The 19,228-nt window shown below is 39.0% G+C and overlaps 1 protein-coding gene across 9 annotated transcripts in view; it reads right to left on the bottom strand.

Annotated features, from left to right (window-relative positions):
• RYR2 (ryanodine receptor 2) overlaps positions 1-19,228 on the bottom strand; it is a 756,877-nt gene that overhangs the window by 435,106 nt on the left and 302,543 nt on the right. For all 9 annotated transcript variants that reach the window (XM_053910232.1, XM_053910224.1, XM_053910226.1 and 6 more), the window contains 3 exons: positions 13,918-13,992; positions 10,229-10,307; positions 7,059-7,171 (listed from right to left, as the gene is read on the bottom strand). In XM_053910232.1, coding sequence (XP_053766207.1) covers positions 7,059-7,171; positions 10,229-10,307; positions 13,918-13,992 — 267 coding nt within the window. The remainder of the gene's footprint in view (positions 1-7,058; positions 7,172-10,228; positions 10,308-13,917; positions 13,993-19,228) is intronic.

Here is a 19,228-nt window from a genome sequence, read left to right as displayed (position 1 = left end):
TACAGATAAATTCGCACATGCTCTGCTTCCATAACTAAGGAAGCCATATTTTCCTTCAGAGCAGTCAGAGTGATGTAACTGTTCTGTGTATTTTTCTTTCCCCATCTCATAAGCTACTAGACACAGGTTCACAACTGTATACCTCATATCGAGCAGCATTGTTCACTAAGCAAGAATGTGAAGAAGTCACCCAAACCTTTAAAATCAAAGTAGCATAAAACAAAAAAAAAAATCTGAAGTTATTCTATGAATATTCCCATTTCAATGACCTGAGTCAAAGTAACAGCACACACACACACACACACACACACGCACACACACACACACACACACATATCCATATGGATTTTACCAAACCATGAGAAGATGACTCAAAATACCAATGCCTATATCTTTATTTGAAGTGAAAGCTCATACCATATGATGATAAATTATCATCGTTTGTCAACACATCACGTTTCACAGAATACACTATGTATCAAGCACTGTGTTAAATATCAGTAGATCACATGCTGTACCCTAAGTACACTTGTAACATGGAAGGGAAGGTAAAATATGTCCATATTTTGAGGTAATACTTTAAGGGAAAATAAATATACGTTTCAATGTTAGGTGAACTGTAATTGAAGTGGTCCAGGAATTGAAACGAGACAGCACCTTGGCCAACTTAACCGGAACAGAGCTCGCTGTACTGAGCCTTGAGAACAGACAGCACTTGCACAAGAGAGAAGGCATTCCACATGGGATGAGAGCATGAGGGGCCAGTAGGACTGCTTGGTCTGGGCCTCACATTTCTGTGTTTAGAGATGCTGTCTCCGAGTAACTTTGTACATACATCGGATCTGGGTATGTATATTAGTAGGTTAATGTGCTAAAGTAAATATTTAAAACATGCCAAAATTTTGTATGAAACAATTTACATTTTGTAAGCCAGTTTGGAGGTTTTCATTTTTAATATGCCAGAAACCTCATAAATGGAAGTGGCCTGGACCTCTTTGTTCCTCTAAGAGGCTCTGATAAGGGGAATGTTGTGACACAGAGAAGGGGGTACCCAAAAGGACAGACATATGGGAACACAGGATACAGCAGAGAGTTCCATGTTGGGGGCTGAGACCATATACTTAGTAATACAGTGAGATATGGATCAGCAGATAAACAGGTACCAGAACACGGGAGCACCTTATGCTTCAGACAATAAGGAGCTGCTGGGGGCACCTGGGTGGCTCAGTCGGTTAAGCATCCAACTTCAGCTAAGGTCATGATCTCATGGTCTGTGGGTTTGAGCCCCGTGTCGGGCTCTGTGCTGACAGCTCAGAGCCAGGAACCTACTTCAGATTCTGTGTCTCCCTCTCTCTCTCTGCCCCTCCCCCGCTCATGTGCCCGCTCATGTGCCCCCACCCCGTCAAAAATAAATAAACATTAAAATAAATTTAAAAAAAAATAAGGTGCTACGAGGGGCACCTGGGTGGCTCAGTAGTTAAGCATCCGACTTCAACTCAGGTCATGATCTCGCAGTTCATGAGTTCGAGCCCGGTGTGGGGCTCTATGCTGATAGTTCAGATCCTGGAGCCTGCTTCAGATTCTGTGTCTCCCTCTCTCTCTGCCCCTCCCCCGCATTCTCTCTCTCTCTCTCTCTCTCTCCCTCTCTCAAAAATAAAATAAGCATTAAAAAAATAATAGTAAGGAGCTGCTGTAGTGAAAAATAATGGGGGTGGGGAGGAGGGTTAAGATGCAATTTTCAAATCCTATCTAAACCTAAAGATAAATAATACGTACGAGAGGACCATAAAAATATGAAAGTTTCAGTCTGCTGAATAAAGTCCAAAAAATGTCCTTAAGATCGTATTGCAGCACATAAACTTACTTAATAATGCCCACTCTTCTCAAGAAAATATTCTCTGGGCATAACTATTCTGGATGTCTCTAATTAATTTTGCTGCTTAAACAGCTAAGGGAAATCTAAAGACACACATCATTGTCAGACCTGTCCGATGAACTAAGACGAGTTGTCCTTAAAGCAAAACAGATGTTGTCAGAGGTTGAAAGCAAAGTTGGCCTTAGGCTGAAACATGTAACTATTCTAGAATTTACATGCTTACAGTAGCATCAACCCGCCAGCAAAAGTGGAGGGGCCTGGGGCCCCCTCCACTCCTTCATGTCACCGTGACCTTTGTGTTAGTGACTCTCCAGATCGAATACACACAGGAGTCAGCTGAGGATCTTGTCCAAACATGCATATTTGAACCCAGGAAGTGTGGAGGGGCCAACCAAGGCTGCTGGCCCCAAAACGGTGTTTTGAGTAACAGGACATTGTATGATAGAATCACAAAATCTCAGAACTAAGACAGGATATTATAAATCATCTTATAGGAGTTTTTTTTTTTTTTTTTAATATTTACTTATTTTTGAGAGAGAGAGACACAGACAGAGCCTGAGTAGGGGAGGGGCAGAGAGCAAGGGAGACACAGAATCTGAAGCAGACTCCAGGTTCTGAGCTGTCAGTACAGAGCCCGACATGGGGCTCAAACCTATAAACCATGAGATCATGACCTGAGCTGAAGTTGGACATTTAACCGACTGAGCCACCCACATGCCCCTATGGGAGTTCTTAACCAAAACTCCACTTAGAGAACGTCTAGTTTTCCTTGTAATCCTATGTATATGTTTCATGTATTTTAAAATATTGATGACAAGCGGTCAATAAGCTTCATCAGATTACCAAAGGGGTCTATGGCCCCTAAATTTTTAGAAATATCTGAATTCAACCCTTATGGGATGCATTCATTCAACACAAATATTTCTCTCTTAAGTGTCAGGCACTTGGGTCCTCGTGAGCAACATTCTGGATACATTAGCATCCAGTGACAGGAAACACAAGTACATAAGACATATCACCCCTCAGGCTTCATTTTCTCCTTCTGAGAAAAAATGAGGGGCACAGAATAGACACTCTTTCCGAAAGGAATATTCTATGATTCCATCATTGGAGCCACGGAGAGAGAAAAAAAAAAGGCTCAAAGTAAATAAAAATGTTTGCTGCAAAATAATTAGCTTGAAAAGATTTATGATCGCTGTCCTTTTTAGTTATCAGTATTTTATGCAACTTGAGGCAATTCAGCAACTTCTTATGTAGTCAAAACACCTTGTACTTCTTATGAGAAATTCAGAGATGGGTAGGGGAATGGTGGGGAAATTCTTATGAACCCGAGAATGCCTTATTTAAGCATCTGCCGACCATTCTTTAGATTGTGGGGTTCAGCTTGGCCTAATTTCTTTCAGACAATGGCAATGTTTTCATGGATCTTTAAAAAATCTGTATGTTTCTATAGGTGACCTAATTAAGAAAAAATTAGTCAAAAAATCAATGTGTCCAATGCAAGTAATCCAATCCATGGATTGAAGACTTCTGTGTGTACCAGGGTGATCTGATGTCTTTCTAAACCAATAAAAGTTGTGGTGTATGCTTTATTTGTTCAGTTTGAAATAGATTCACAGTCAGCACTACCTACACGGCCATGTTTTCTCTATTTGAAGTTGTGTATCTGTCTTACATTTAAGCTGCTTTGTCAATTCTTCTTAAAAGAAAAAAAGTAAACAGTTCCAATAGGGACACAGGGATTTTGTTTTTCTTCTTGGATATCCTGAAAGGAGGATGAAGGTATCATTCCATATGAGAATATGAAACAGCAAGGTGAGAAAAGGCCATATTTGGATGAGCGGTTGGCAACAACTTATTTCTAGAAATAAGACCCCTTATTCCTTGGAAATCATGTGCAGAGAAGCAACATACGAAGTAGAGGGCACAGCCCGGGCTGCTTGGTGTCCAACACAGCGCCCTCTTCTGTCCACGGGGCACGGCTGCAGAGGACAGGGTGAAAATCAATCGTGTAAAGTCAATTTTACCCATTAGCACCCCAGCAGTTGTAAGCTTTATTAGAGTACCTAAAGCCCAATTCAGCTTAACCATCTCTGTTAGTGGAGGAAAACCAGATCAAAGGTCCACAGGCACTAATGACTAGAAAGTTATAAAATCAATGGCTGGAAAAGTTTATTTTAAGTAGTTATTTTTAACGAATGTGTTTTCAGCCAAAGTTATTAAATTATTTACTTTGAAACACATCAGCAACTTGTCAGAATGTGAACCTGGCTTTCCACGGTAGACCTCTATTTAAAATCAGCTATATTACTCCCTTTACTCCTGCCTTCCCGACTCCTTCTTCTTCTGGTTAAGTATCTGCAGTGTCGTTAGCCATTCTCCACAAGGACAAATCTCCCAAGTAAACAGTAACTCACTAAGCAACTCTCTGGTTTGGATCAAAGAATTTCATCTTTTTAACACCCCTGTGAATTACGTTCTTTATTATCACCATATTGCAGGTGAGGAAAGTGAGGGTTTTAAGAAGTTCCATGACTGGCCCAGGCTCATACTTACCAGGCCCTACACTAATAAACAGATATTTGTACACAGAGCCCATTTTTAGTTATTTAGTCACAGTATACGGGTTATTCCAGCTGCTGCTATTCCAAAATCCTTTTGCTCCCTATTTACCCTTATCACACTTTCTCCAGATCCTTGTAATCAACGACAGCAAGAGTGTGAAATAATTAACCATCCCTATACCCTATACCCATAACCCAAACTGTAACACATACTTACTGCCTTACAATATTCTTCTACAGTTCCCTATGTATTTGGTTCGCTTCTTCCACTAATGCTTTGAGGGCAGAAAGCAGGTGCAATGTGCCCTTGGTCTTTCCTGCAGTTTTTATGACACGCTAGGTACACAGAGATGAACACTAAAAGCACTGACTCCGTGCCCAAATAAAAGCGAAATCTGAACAGTCCGGGTGACCACTGTTTGTAGCTCACTAAAAGCATACCAGAAAAGGAACCTGGGTGAATTGGCTAAACTGTAGCTGGAAAATAATTTGTGAATTTCATTTATCATGAGATTTATTTCTAAAGGCAAGAGAAGGTGAACCTCATGCATTATGATTATTGGTACTATTCGTCTAAGTGCTTTTGAAATCATACCTTATTCACATTCATTATCTGATTGGCTCATCCTAGTAAACTTGTGTTAAATATAAGCACCAGCATTTTGCAAGTGGGAAAGCCAGAATTCAGGGAGTTCAGGGAATTAGTGGCAGAAGGGATGCTAAGAAGCATTGTCCCCAGTGAGATTCCGAGTTTTCTACTCCTTCAGTACCTAACAATGGCATCCCGTCAGGTAAACTCTGCTATGTCGTGGGAAGTACAAATTGTACAGCAAAAACATGCACAGTCATGTCCAAATCAAAATAAGATATGTATACACTTAAAAGCATGCAATGATTATTTTTAGCTGCTACTGGTTTCCAAGTAAACTTACAACTCCAAATATCTATCTCCTGATCAAGATGTACAGCACCTTCACAGACACAGTATGTGCATACAGCAAGGGCTTAATAAATGCTTCTTTGAGGAGCTGACATGTCTGTATTACCCCAGAAGCATGGATGGTGCCCGCTTCCACCCACACTGGTCAAGAGACAAAAGGAGAGAAACATTCCAGGCCTCCCTTTGGCTGTTCAACATTAGATGTTCCACTTAATGTAACAGTCCTGTGAGTTAGACCATCACTGTTCCATCATTTCCTGGTCTTTATCATCAACTCTTTCCACAGAGCAAGTGAAACAAAACCGTTCTTCCAAGATATGTCTCAAAATTGGAACGAAATGTGTCGATAAGCACAATCTGACTCCCAACAGCCCAAACCCACCCTATTTCCATGTTCCCAGAGCAAGGGGCACCAGCTACCTTCTTGATCTTAAATCGACTGTGCAAAAAGAGTTTCTTTTCATTTATGGCAGTGGGAATACACTTGCTATAAATCAGTGTCTGCTTAACTGCTACAATGTTCCATTTCTTTTTTTTTTTTTTTTTCAACGTTTTTTATTTATTTTTGGGACAGAGAGAGAGACAGAGCATGAACGGGGGAGGGGCAGAGAGAGAGGGAGACACAGAATCGGAAACAGGCTCCAGGCTCCGAGCCATCAGCCCAGAGCCTGACGCGGGGCTCGAACTCACGGACCGCGAGATCGTGACCTGGCTGAAGTCGGACGCCTAACCGACTGCGCCACCCAGGCGCCCCTACAATGTTCCATTTCTGATTTTTATTTCTATCATCATCCGCTGTGATGTTTGGAAGTTTTTTATATAAATATTCATGGAAAGTTTATAATTTATACTTACTCTTTTTTTTTTCATTAAGATTTCTTTATTTATTTAAGTAATCCCTACAGCTAGCGTGGGGCTCGAACTCACAAACCCCAAGATCAAGAGCCACATGGTGCACCGACTAAGCCAGCCAGGTGCCTCTGTTGAGTTCCCTTTTCAACCTCAAAATAAAAAGAACACTTTGCATTGGCATCCTTCACACTTCCATTGATTTCACTCTTCTGAAAACTTGGGTGCAGCAAAAATACAATTTACTAAGTAAGTTAAATTAAATACATAACGGCCTCGCCACAAAAATAAAATACACCTTCAATGATACAATACAAACTTCTTTTTTCACACTCCCATTTCTAACCCCCACCCTCTGAAACCATGCCGTGTCAATGAGAGACCGGAACTGGTTTTTATTTCATCTATTTCTCCTTTGTCAACATGGCACAAGTTCCTCATATACTAATTTGCTTTCGTACATGTCAAAATAGGTAATCACAATCCCCTTAACACAGCCTTCGGTGGGCACAAAATAAAGTCCGTGGAATTTTGAAATTCCTGATTAGACTGCATTGGCATGTCATTAATAAAATAACCTGAGAACAGGTGCTGTCAGTATCATGAACACACAAACTAAGGGCACAAGGGAAGCCTGTCTAAATAAAGCCGGGAAGCCACACTTGCACACAGGTCACATGAGTCCCTTACTTAAAGTTATTTATAACTCATCAAAGAGAGATACAGCCTTGTCTCTAAGCAATTTCGTTAGGGAATTTGCAGTCTTGGGTTTACGGAGAAAACTTCATGGACCCAACACCCAACACACGACCCCTCCTGCCACACTTACCAGGTACCTCTCAGAGGACACACTGACTAAGATGAGGTCATCTCCAACGCGCACCTTTTCTCCTTCCGACCTCTGCTTGGAGGCAGGATGAATGGTCCACCAACAAGCCTCACCTGCAGGACGATTGGAAAGGGGAAACACGAAGAGATGCCTCTTATTTTAAAATCGATTTTGTCTGCCAGCGCCTCCAAAATCAAAGAGTCTTTCATAAAACAAGTCTTCAAGTCGGTCTCCCGATAAATAAATAAAATGGCTCTTCTCACCCAGCTTTCAGAAGTTTGAAAGTTCACTTGCAGTTTACTGCAAGTTCGTCTGGTAGACCACGGAACTCCAAAGACCGAGGCCCAATTAGCTTAGGGTAAACACATGGCAAAATGCACAGATTCTCTGCAATGGAACCCGGTTGTGACATTTTGGGAAGTTTGGTGCCTCCCTCCCCACCCCGCCGCCCCCCCCACTGAGAATTGCTTACAAGGTATTTATTTATTATACCATATGATCAAATCTACCAGTCATGCTGGTCTTACTGCATTCCTTCTATAATCACATGTTCCTTGCTCTCTGTAATAACCTCTAGTTTTCCGGCACATGATTTTCAAAAGGACTTGGCGTTTGCAATGTGACAGCTGCATTATAGCATTTTAAAAACTCTGTACTTTGGGGGGATGCTAATTAAAAGTAGATGCAAAGTGTTGTCACTGAAATGTTACTATCCTGTGCCTTGTCTTATTTTTTATTTTACTTTTTAAAAGAATTTTTAATATTTATTTTTGAGAGAGAGGTTGAGAGAGAGTGAGCACAGGAGGAACAGAAAGAGAGGGAGGGAGACACAGAATCCAAAGCAGGCTCCAGGCTCTGAGCTGTCAGCGCAGAGCCCGATGCGGGGCTTGAACTCACGAATCATGAGATCATGACTTGAGCCGAAGTTGGATGCTTAACCAACTGAGCCACCCAGGAGCCCCTTATATTTTATTTTCAAATGTGGTAGTTTCTACTTATCTAAGGGTAAAATATAAGAGAATCCTACTATAGAAGGATACATCTTAAAAATATCTGGGTACACATTAACTCAAATAATTTCTTCCAGAACAAGTCAAGCATAAGCCTCCTGAGCCACACATCAATCCATTCTTCAGTCTCATTAGCTAAAATATAAACTTAAGCAAACAATTCTTCAATCTGTTTAAAGTTCCTTTTAAAATCTAAATCTAAGTTCTATCCAAAACTGCGAGTAGGGTTTTAGTGATCTCTGTTATCTAATACTCATTCTTCCCCTTTGACCAGCTTTATTATTTTTCAGAACACTTATTTTCTTTCTTCTTCACCAATTCCCCAATGCCAGAATAAGTTCCATAATAGCAGGGGCTTTGTGTTTTTGTTCACTGGGGTTTCCCCAGCTGCTACTAGCATATTGTAGGCACTAAATAAAAATTCACTTTGCATAAATGTGTAAATTAATCATCAAATACCACTTCTTAAGCATTCTTACAGCCAACATGTCATGTGCCCTGAGATGCTTTCCTTGTATGGACCACAGTCTTACTTGAATGTCACCTTGCAGGGTTCTTTATCTTTATTCACTCAGGTCACATTTTTAGGGTTGCAGGGAGTTTTTCATTCATTCACTCAAATGTTTATCAAGCAACCACACTCTGTCAATCACTGCTTTAGAAGTTGGGGATACACAGTAAACAAGGAATGAAAAGTTATCTGCCTTGTGATTTAATTCTCACAAGGCAGGCCGACAACAAGCAATAAATATAATAATTCAGCAATTCAGATGATGTAAAAAGCTACGGGAACACAGTACACCATAAAGGGATCACACACTGGCAAAGGGACTGCCTTATTTTGTTGTTTTGACGATTATATAATCATCTCAGTGTATGAAAACAAATTCTAGATCGTACATGTATTTGACTCTTGTTGAGAGAGACAGAACTAAAGACTTTTTCATGTCAATGTTGCTGAAGTAAATTAAAATGAGGAAACATTTCAAAACTAGCAAAAATGCAGAGAAATGATCAAGCTTCTAAAAATAAAAGTAATATTCCTCGTTTTGGTGCCTGGGGTTCTGGAATCTGTCATGCATGGTGATGTGTTGGTCTATGAAAAGTTAATTAGGTTGGTGAATATTTATCTTTATCCACTGGTTGTCTGTGAAAATTTTAGAAGGTGGTATTTTATTTTATTTTTTAAAATTTATTTTATTTATTTATTTTGAGGGGGAGAGGGGAGGGGGAGAGAGAGAGAGAGAGAGAGCGAGAGCGAGCAAGAGAATCCTAAGCGGGCTCCACACTGTCCACGCAGAGCCCAGTGTGGGGCTCAAACCCACAAACTGTGAGATCATGACCTGAGCTGAAATCAAGAGTCAGTGGCTTAACTGACTGAGCCGTGCAGGCGCCCCTGGGAAATTATTTAAAAAGGAGGAAAGGGGAGAAGTGTGAGGGGATAGCTTGATCCCTCCCCTGAAAGGAAGTACTCAATAAGAGTTGGTCTGTTTCCTTCCTTTGTTTTCTACTTGGTCTTTATTTTTATTTTTCATTCCAATTTTTCATTTAATTCCATAAAGTTTTGATTTATTTTAATTTTTAATTTTTATTTTTAATGCATGCTCATTGTAAAAGAAAATAATCAAATTGTACAGAGGCATATAAAGCGTAAAGTCCTCACTGCACTGAGAACAGAAACACCAACAGAGTCTATGTTCTCCTACTTTGATTTTTCCAAGGGTAAATTGTGTTAATGTATGCATTTTCTGTTTCAAAATATAAAAATATATGTGTATTTGGACAGATATGTAGCCCTATGGACAGAGAAATGAGGCAGACTTTCATTTTTGACCTTTTTGTTGGAATCCTGACATGAAGCATGCTACATTTTTTAGACTTAAAATGTAGTAAATATTGTATTTGTATCCAAATCCCTAAGAAGAATGTTTGAGGTACAGTTTGAGTAACCAGTTAATTATGTGGGAACGACCAACCAATAGAAACAATATACACTTCCTCCTTCTACTAAAAATCTTCCTTAGAAAGTCATTCGTTTTTTTCTTGACTCCATCCATAAGAACATTTATCTAATGGATCTCCATGGCTTACAACTTCTCCCAGTCCAATCCCTGCCATGCTCTCTCTGAGCACGGCCTCACTGGGGCCCAAGGCACTCACCTGTTGTGTCCTCTTGCAAGCCAACGTCAAAGGCCAGTTTATCAGTTGAAGACCGGGAGGTGGACAGACAGCACAGATACTGAAAGACAGAGAGTCAGTAGTTGTTGCTAAACATTTACGGTCCTGTGGGAGTTTAATTCTGACGCGTCATTTGCTATCATCAGTCTATCTCTGCTCTATCAGTCTTCTCCTTCACATCTGGATGCTTCTGTGCACGGCCCCGATTTTTCATTGTGAGGGAGAACAACACTCATATGGCATTCATTAGGAGCAATGCTCTAAGGGAGATGCAGTCCTTTTTCTCCTCATGAAAAGACTTAGGAAATGTGTTCTGTCAGTAAAAGAAAACACATAACTGGGGATATGTTTGTACATCTCCCTTCATGTGATATTCATGACCGTAAGCAAAAGTACAACCTGATCTGACAGAAATCTTTCTCCCAAACAGAAATTTGAAAACTATTCACTCTCATCTTCTAGGTCTGGTTTCATTTTTGAAATTTTAACTCTCGGGGAACCTAGGTGGCTCAGTCGGTTGAGCGTCCGACTTTGGCTCAGTTCATGATCTCACAGGTCATGAGTTTGAGCCCCACGTCAGGCTCTGTGCTGACAGCTCAGAGCCTGGAGCCCGCTTCGGAGTCTGTGTCTCCCTCTCTCCCTGCCCTTGTCTCCCTACTTCTCTCTCTCAAAAGAATGAATGAATGAATGAATGAACGAACGAACATTAAAAAAAGTTTTTTTTAATAAAATAAAATTTTCACTCTCTGAAATTCATCTGAATTCATTTTGGTGTGCAACATGTCACCTCACTGAAGTGAGGTTCTATCACATGTATACGAGTGTGTGATTCCCTATGAGTAACTGAACTCTTGCAACACCATCATCTCCTTCCATCTCCCCCCCCCTTAAGTTTCCCTAACTGTATATGCTCGAACATAAAGTCTAGCATAATTTTTCAGTCCACCTTCCTGAACCGTACCCCAACCTCAGAAATCTTGCAAACTGGTATAAGAATGAGGACACAAGGATGAACGTAGTATAAGGTCAAGATACACTATCATCTACGTAACAAGTGCACTGCCAGCAAGACCAGGAGCCCTGCAAAGAGTACTCAGAGACGATTCTGGGGATGGAGCAAGTCCAGACCTCTCAGAGTTACCGAACAAATAGGGCAAAGCCTAGAAAATTCCTTCTATGAAACAGGATCCACCCACCTCAGTGGGAGTCAGTAACTGTGAAGAGGCGAGAGTGAATCAATTGGGACAGATGTGCCGGCACATTAAGTGGAAGTCAGTGCCATGGGGATGTAAAATGAAATTAACATGGAGATTCCAATTCTGCCTTTTGTCTACAAAACACTGGCTCCCAAAATTATACAAAAGTTGCTTTAAGGGTCCTCAAAAATGTTCTGAGCCAGTGTAGGACTGTGAGTCTCACCTTGAGAAAGGCTGCCCACGGTGATACCTGAGGTTCATAGACTTTAGCTCTAAACATATTAAGTGTCTTCCTTTATCTTATTAAAGTCTTCTGTTACATCCTGCAATAATTACAGTACTGGGTACTATAAATATTACCATAAATTCTCTCTTCCAATAATATTCACAGCAACTATGAGGTAGGTAATATAATTATTCCACTAAATGTTCATTAAGTTCCATGAGGACAAGGATATGATCTTATTCACTACTATACCCAGCACCTAAAACAGTACCTAGCACACTTGAGAAAGTGAGTCTGAACCCAGATTGACTGACCAAGTTCTGGAATAGAATTCTTTCCATGAAGTTTTAATGTATGATGGCTGTATGCAAATAGGTTGTATTTATGTATTTATCTAGTATCCAGCCACTTTACTAGAGTATTTTCCTAAATTTTATTCCTTATATTGCTGTGTCAGCCAAGAGATCCAGAACCATGTTAATGTACTTTTGGTTTTGTTTATTTGTTGGACTTGGTTTTGTCAAGAACCACCTTAGTGTTTGACAATTAAGATTGATGTTGATTACTGAATCGATGTTTATATTTTATCACTGAGAAATTAATCATCAATGCTTAGTTTTTATTAGAAATGGGTGTCGAGTTTTATTAAAACCTTTTTCAATACCTGTTAAGATGATCACAATTTTTCTTATCTGGCCTATTTATATGATGTAGCACATTAATAGAAATGATATTATTAAGTCATCATTAAAATGGTATCTACAGTTTTCCTATACTTCTCTTCCTATACTTTTGAATTCCATTCACCAGAACTTTAGGTCAGGTTTTCACACTGGTAATCATGAATAAGACTCAAAATTTTAAGTTTATTTTGAGAGAGAGAGAAAAAGAGCATGAGCGGGGAGGGGCAGAGAGAGGCAGAGAGACAGAATCCTAAGAAGGTTCTGTGCTGTCAGTGCAGGGCTCAAACACAATGAACTGTGAGATCATGATTTGACGCTTAACCAACTGAGCCACCCACGTGCCCTGACTGACAATTTTTTATATGTTTTTGGGTACTGATATTGAGGCTATGCTTGGTCACCTGTTCTGAAGTGATTTACATAATATCAGAATTATGTAAATCTCTAAAACAGATTTTCTTCATGAAAGAAACAATCAATTATATTATACTTCTAAATGTTGGACCATCATGTATTCATGAAAATTATATTGATGAAGAATTTAAATAATGTGGAAAATGCTTATGCTACAATATGTTTAGAAAATCAGGATATAAATTTGGTTATGTAGTAAGATCTCAATTATGTAAAAAATTAACAGAAAGGATTAAATTTTTTTTTAATTTTTTTTTTAACATTCATTTATTTTTGAGACAGAGAGAGACAGAGCATGAGCAGGGGAGGGTCAGAGAGAGAGAGGGAGACACAGAATCCGAAACAGGCTCCAGGCTCTGAGCTGTCAGCCCAGAGCCCGATGCAGGGCTTGAACTCACAAACTGTGAGATCATGACCTGAGCCGAAGTCGGACGCCCAACCGACTGAGCCACCCAGGCGCCCCAAGGATTAAATTTTTTTAAAGTCCCTACACATTCTTCTACCATTAACATGATCATGAAGAATTGTGTCATCTGTAATTTCCAAATCTTATAAAATAAATATGTACTGCTTTTATAACCTAATAACGCTTTTACAAGAGTAGAATAAAACTTTTACGCATTTTACAAACTATATAAAATAATAATGCATATTACATAACATAAAAATATATAGAAGTATATCAAGTATGTATCTAGATAGACAGATATGTATATGAGTATCTATACCTATATGGATAACACTGTGGATATAGACTTTTTCAATGTTATCCTTCAGTAATTTTCTAATAAATGAACTGTTTAATTTCTTTAATTATAAAATTTAATTTTCTAATAAATGAACTGTTTAAAACAAAATCAAAAATGAGAAATATTTATTTGACTCTTACACCTCTGTCTTCTTAAAACCAGTCTATCAAAAATTAAGATAATAAAAAATAAGAGTCGTAAATGATAGAATTGAGGGACTTTACAGATCATCTAAGCTAACTCTCATTTTTTAAATGAGAAAAAATAAATAAGATACAAAGATATTAAAGAATGCATCCATCCCAATTTATTAATACCATCAATGAAATGCTAGTACCAACACTTCCTGCTGATGTATATCTAAATGAGCCCTGTAAGAGATGAAATCAAAATGCACACTCACCATGCCACTATAGGAATGGCGTAGCAATATGGCATGTCCGTACAGGAGTGTTCGATGACCACCACCTTGAGCAGTCTACATAGAAAGAAGAAAGGGTCGACAAGAAAAAAAAAAAGAAGAGTAAACTTAACTACGTCAATAAAATACTCTCTTGCTATCAAGGAAACATTCAATAGGAAGGAATAAAATAAAAGTAAGCAAAGTGCTGTGATAAGAATGTTTAAGTTGGAATAAGGCTACCAAGAAAAATCTCTACTGAGAGTCTGACAGTTGATCTAGTTCTTGAAGAATGAACTTGATTTTGGTAACTGTAAGTACTTACCAGAATTTGTAATTACTTATTTATAGTTTTTTTTTTTTTGTTTTTTTTTTTTTTAATTTTTTATTTATTTTTGGGACAGAGAGAGACAGAGCATGAACGGGGGAGGGGCAGAGAGAGAGGGAGACACAGAATCGGAAACAGGCTCCAGGCTCCGAGCCATCAGCCCAGAGCCTGACGCGGGGCTCGAACTCACGGACCGCGAGATCGTGACCTGGCTGAAGTCGGACGCTTAACCGACTGCGCCACCCAGGCGCCCCTATTTATAGTTATTTATTGTCCCTATTTCCCATTACATTGTGAGCTGCACTGGGCAGGGACTACGGTACCTTAGTCACCCACTGTACCCCAGGTTCCTGGCAAAATGCCTGGCACACAATAAGGACTAAATAAATATCTGTTCAATGAAAGAGAACTCCTAAAGCACAGAATGGATCAAATCATCTACAGGTTTGAAATTGTTTCATGCCTTCCAACTGGTTTTTTTTTAAGAGTCCAAATTTTTTAATAGGAAATAGAGAAATGCTTCTCAAATTTTAGCATACTTACAAATCACTGGGAAAGCTTACTAGGATAAGGAGTGAGGATACTGACTTATTTATACTTCAAGAAGTGAAGAAAGTACATTAATATCCTTTTTTAAGTTTATTTATTTATTTAGAGAAAGAGACAGAATGTGCACAAGTAGGGGAGGGGGAGAGAGAGAGAATCCAAAGCAGGCTCCATGCTGTCAACGCAGAGTCCATTGGGAGGCTTGATCTCATAAACCATGAGATGATGGCCTCAGCCAAGATCAAGAGTTGGACGCTTAACCAACTGAGCCACCCAGGTGCCCCAAGAAAGTACGTTAATATATTATACTACTATAGCTCTTTTCACTCAAAAGATACCTGCTTCCTACTGTTCTGTACAACTCCTTAGGATAACTTTTTTTTACATGTTATGCTCAAAAGACCTCAGAACCATTCTTAAAACAGGTCTTGAAAGGGATTCAAATAAGAAAACCTGCTTTAAAAAAAGGAGAATCGCTTTTTTCATACACTGAAAGGGAAAAATCTACTTTGCAAAATCATATTCCTTCTCAGAACTAGGCACTCTTTGAAAAGTATTCATTTCTTTTAAAATAATGTTTGATTCGTGTAGCCAAGAACAATTTTATTCACCTTGCCTGATGTGGATCACTCTGACAGGAGCTTACCTTTTCATACCACATATAGGTTCCACAGCCACAAAATACAACTGACCTTGAGTAACACTTAACAGTCACACCAATCAAAATAAGATTTTTTAAAAATGAAGGACAAGGCCTTAGATTTAACCCAAAAGTGGCAAATGATCCTTTTACTCTGACGCTTTGCTTTAGTTCACTTATATAATAATATGTACACATACACGCACACACACACACACACACACACACACATATATGTAAATGTTCAAATTGGTTAAGGGAGATATTCCAATTACAGATTTTATACAACTAGGCAATTATAGATTTTACACTATAGATTTCCTCACCACTTAAATACAAATTTATGCTGCAGATTTAGTTTTAATGGAACTGAAAAAGTATGCAAATAACCCACACTAAATTAACTTTGTTACTTAAGAGAGCACAATTAACACAAAGTGAATGCAATTTCTGTCACATGGTCCACACTACTTTTTCTCTAATGTCTCATTTTATTTTTTATATTTATTTAAGTCATCTCTATCCCCAATATAGGGCTTGAACTCACGACCCCGAGATCAAGAGTGGCATTCTCTTCAGAAGGAGCCAGCTAGGCACCCCTCTGTCATTTTAAATGGTACTACTCCAATTGCCTCTAAATCAGAAAAAAATAAAGTGTGTAATTTCCATACTTGAGCATATATTGGATAATTGTTCATTCAACAAACGTATATGAAAACAATTATGTATGTGAGATTGATTCAAAGAGGTACCTTGGTTCTTTTCTGTGTTTTTTTATTTTGTTTTTTGATTTGGTTAGTTGTGTCAATGTTTTTGTTAAATTTGGCCTGGTCCTTGCTTTAATTTAAGTGAACAAATATTTAGGGACTTCCTCTGATATTGGGAACTTCTGGTACTTTATGAAGTGGCTATACCGAATACTAGCCAGTTCTAGAGTTCTTCCTTCAACACTCTACAACACTGTGCTTCAGGTAGACTATTGGACTTCCCTTGAGAATTTCAATGAGAAAAAGATCATCACTGCTGGGTGATGTATCAGGACCCCAGAACAAAGGTCCATTTTCCCTTTAGCCTCCCAAACCTAAACCTATAAGGACTCAGCTGTATAACCATATTATGCTTTGGGAATCCCGCCAGGATCAACTAGGTTAAGAGTCAATCAAGCTAATGTAGTTCAAGGCTGGCCCCCTTTCAAGAACATACACAGGAAAAAAATAATCTTAGTGGTTTTTGAAGTTAACCTATTAACCATTTTTTGGACTCTGACATATGGGCAAACTAAGCATTGCTTTCAATTGTACCAATTTAGAAAAGTAGAAAAATGACATTTTATGTGAGACAAATAGACTTTTAGTTCCCACGAAAGCCATCTATACTCTAACTAGTCCTGCTAATTCTCCATTAAGTATCACACGAAAGAAACACTCTGTCCTATGTGTTAGAAGACTACTGTCTGAGAGGTACAGTGCACTTGATGCTAAGGGTAGCACGCATAATATTTTCTTATTTTCAATAAGAACTGAAAGCTCTAATTATTCATTTACTCAACAACTATATACTGGATCCCACGTAGTTTCCTTCAAATATTTGCACACTAACAACAAAGAAAACAAGTTTAAGAGTTACTTCTTTGTGGGGTGCCTAGGTGGCTTAGCCCGTTAAGCATCCAACTTCGGCTCAGGTCATGATCTCACAGTCAGTGAGTTCGGGTCCTGCGTCGGGCTCTGTGCTGACAGCTCAGAGCCTGGAGCCTGCTTCGGATTCTGTGTCTCCCTCACTCCCTGCCCCTCCCCTGCTTGTGCTCTGTCTCTCTCTTGCGCTCTCAAAAATAAATAAACCTTAAAGCATTTGTTTTAAGGAGCTAATTATTTGTATGATTCTTAATGCCTCCAACTATGGGATGCATTATCATCAGATCCTTTTCGTAAAAATATTACCTGGAACTTACAAGTCCTTGAATACATTTCCAAGCATGACTTAGGTTCTATCTGTCCCTGAAAATGCAGCTGCTGGTACCCTAGCCCTGCCTCTAAGGTTGGTTGAGTCTGTGATGTATTTAGTGAGCTGCTGGTCATCAGCCCTTCATGGGCCCCCCCCAGCAGAACCAGGATCTGGAAATCAGCTCCCGCTAGACTACTGTGGTCTCCTGTAGACGATGAGGGTCTATGTTAAGGTGCTACTGCCATTTTAGGTGGAAAAAATAACAAAAACATCAACAACTATCATTTCCAAACTCTCTCAGTACTTCTGATGTTGGAGAGCTAACCATCAGTTATTAAAAGGTGAAATTTGACTTTCTGAAAATATCAGCTAAAAACATGTTTTCAGGGGCGCCTGTGTGGCTCAGTCATTTGGGTACCTGACTCTTGACTTTGGCTCTGGTCATGATCCCAGGGTCACAGGATCGAGCCCCATGTCTGACTCCACACTCAGCATGGAGATTCTCTCTCTCTCTCTCTCTTTCTCTCTCCCTTTACTTCTCTCCCCCTATTCGTGCTCTCTCTACTTCTCTCCCCCTATTCGTGCTCTCTCTCTCTCTCTAAGATTAAACAAAAACAAAAACAAAAACAAAGAAAGCATGTTTTCAGTTCTGTGTGTGGGTTTGGACCCATTATCCCTGAAATGACTGACACGGTTAATGTTCCACAACAGTGTAAAAAACATGACCTCATGAGCTATAAGTGGATAAAGAGTCCAGAGTACATTCAAACAAAATCTAATCAACACTGTTGTATGTGTTCTAAACCAGCCTCACTTCAAGTTTTATACAAATCTTAATATCAATTTAGTATTATTAGGCATTCCTATGCTTCTGGCTTGCCAGGATCTTACTCAAGATGTCCAATTAGGGGACCCATATTGTAAGCAAAAGCTTTGATGTACATGCTTCTATGTTTACGTTTATTTAGAACAATATGCCATCACGGGGTATAATTTATTCACGCTACCCTCTGTGGGAAGAGGGACAAATTGGATCATTGTAACTACATTTGATGTATAAGAGCAGAAAAGCACGAAACATAAAATCATAATAGCAATGACTAAGATACTGAAGAGGTTTATACACACAAAAAATTTACTGGCACTGTGTTTCTGTTGTTTTGGTGTTGTTGTTGTTGTTGTTGTTGTTGTTTTTGGCTCTGTGTTCTTTAAATATGTGTTTGTATTATATATTGGCTTATTAGCATGTCTCCCCTATTATTACTCTTTAACACTATCTAATTTACTAACTGTATAATATCTAAATACTTTAAGTTTTCTGTTTTTCTATTTTTTTCTGTATAAAAATGCTATGTTAATAAATGTAGGACATCATAATTCCAGGCCCTTATTATGCAAAAAGGTTGTTTTTGTAATAAGTCAGACCACAGCATTTTTCTGTATTCCTTGACTGCTATGACATAACATGCCATTTTAGAAGTAAAACAATGAAATCTTAAAAGAGATTTATTACTGCAGGTGATCCTTGAGTACACGCCAAAATATGAAACAACAGACAAGAACAAGAAATTTGTATTAGAGAACTTCTTTCATTGTGCTCAGATATTTAAGCAGAGAAGCTTTTAAGTTTACCTTCAAATCCTAATAGTCAAATTTGGGAAATGAGTTGTTCCAGGGAGAAAAATGGAAAAATATCTCCATGCTTAAAACTTTTAAATCATCTGACAATGACCTAAAAAAATGCAACTGTGAACGGCACAAGATCAAAGAGGAATCACACAGAATTGGGGGGCCTGGTATTTCGGTCAACCTATGGGTCCCCAGCAGCAGGACACAGACACTCGCAGCCCTGCCTTCTT

The sequence above is a fragment of the Panthera pardus genome, unplaced genomic scaffold (assembly GCF_024362965.1).
Source record: "Panthera pardus isolate Hobbes unplaced genomic scaffold, ASM2436296v1 HiC_scaffold_22, whole genome shotgun sequence".
Classification (NCBI taxonomy): Eukaryota; Metazoa; Chordata; class Mammalia; order Carnivora; family Felidae; genus Panthera; species Panthera pardus.
This window is presented reverse-complemented; position numbering and strand designations above follow the sequence as displayed.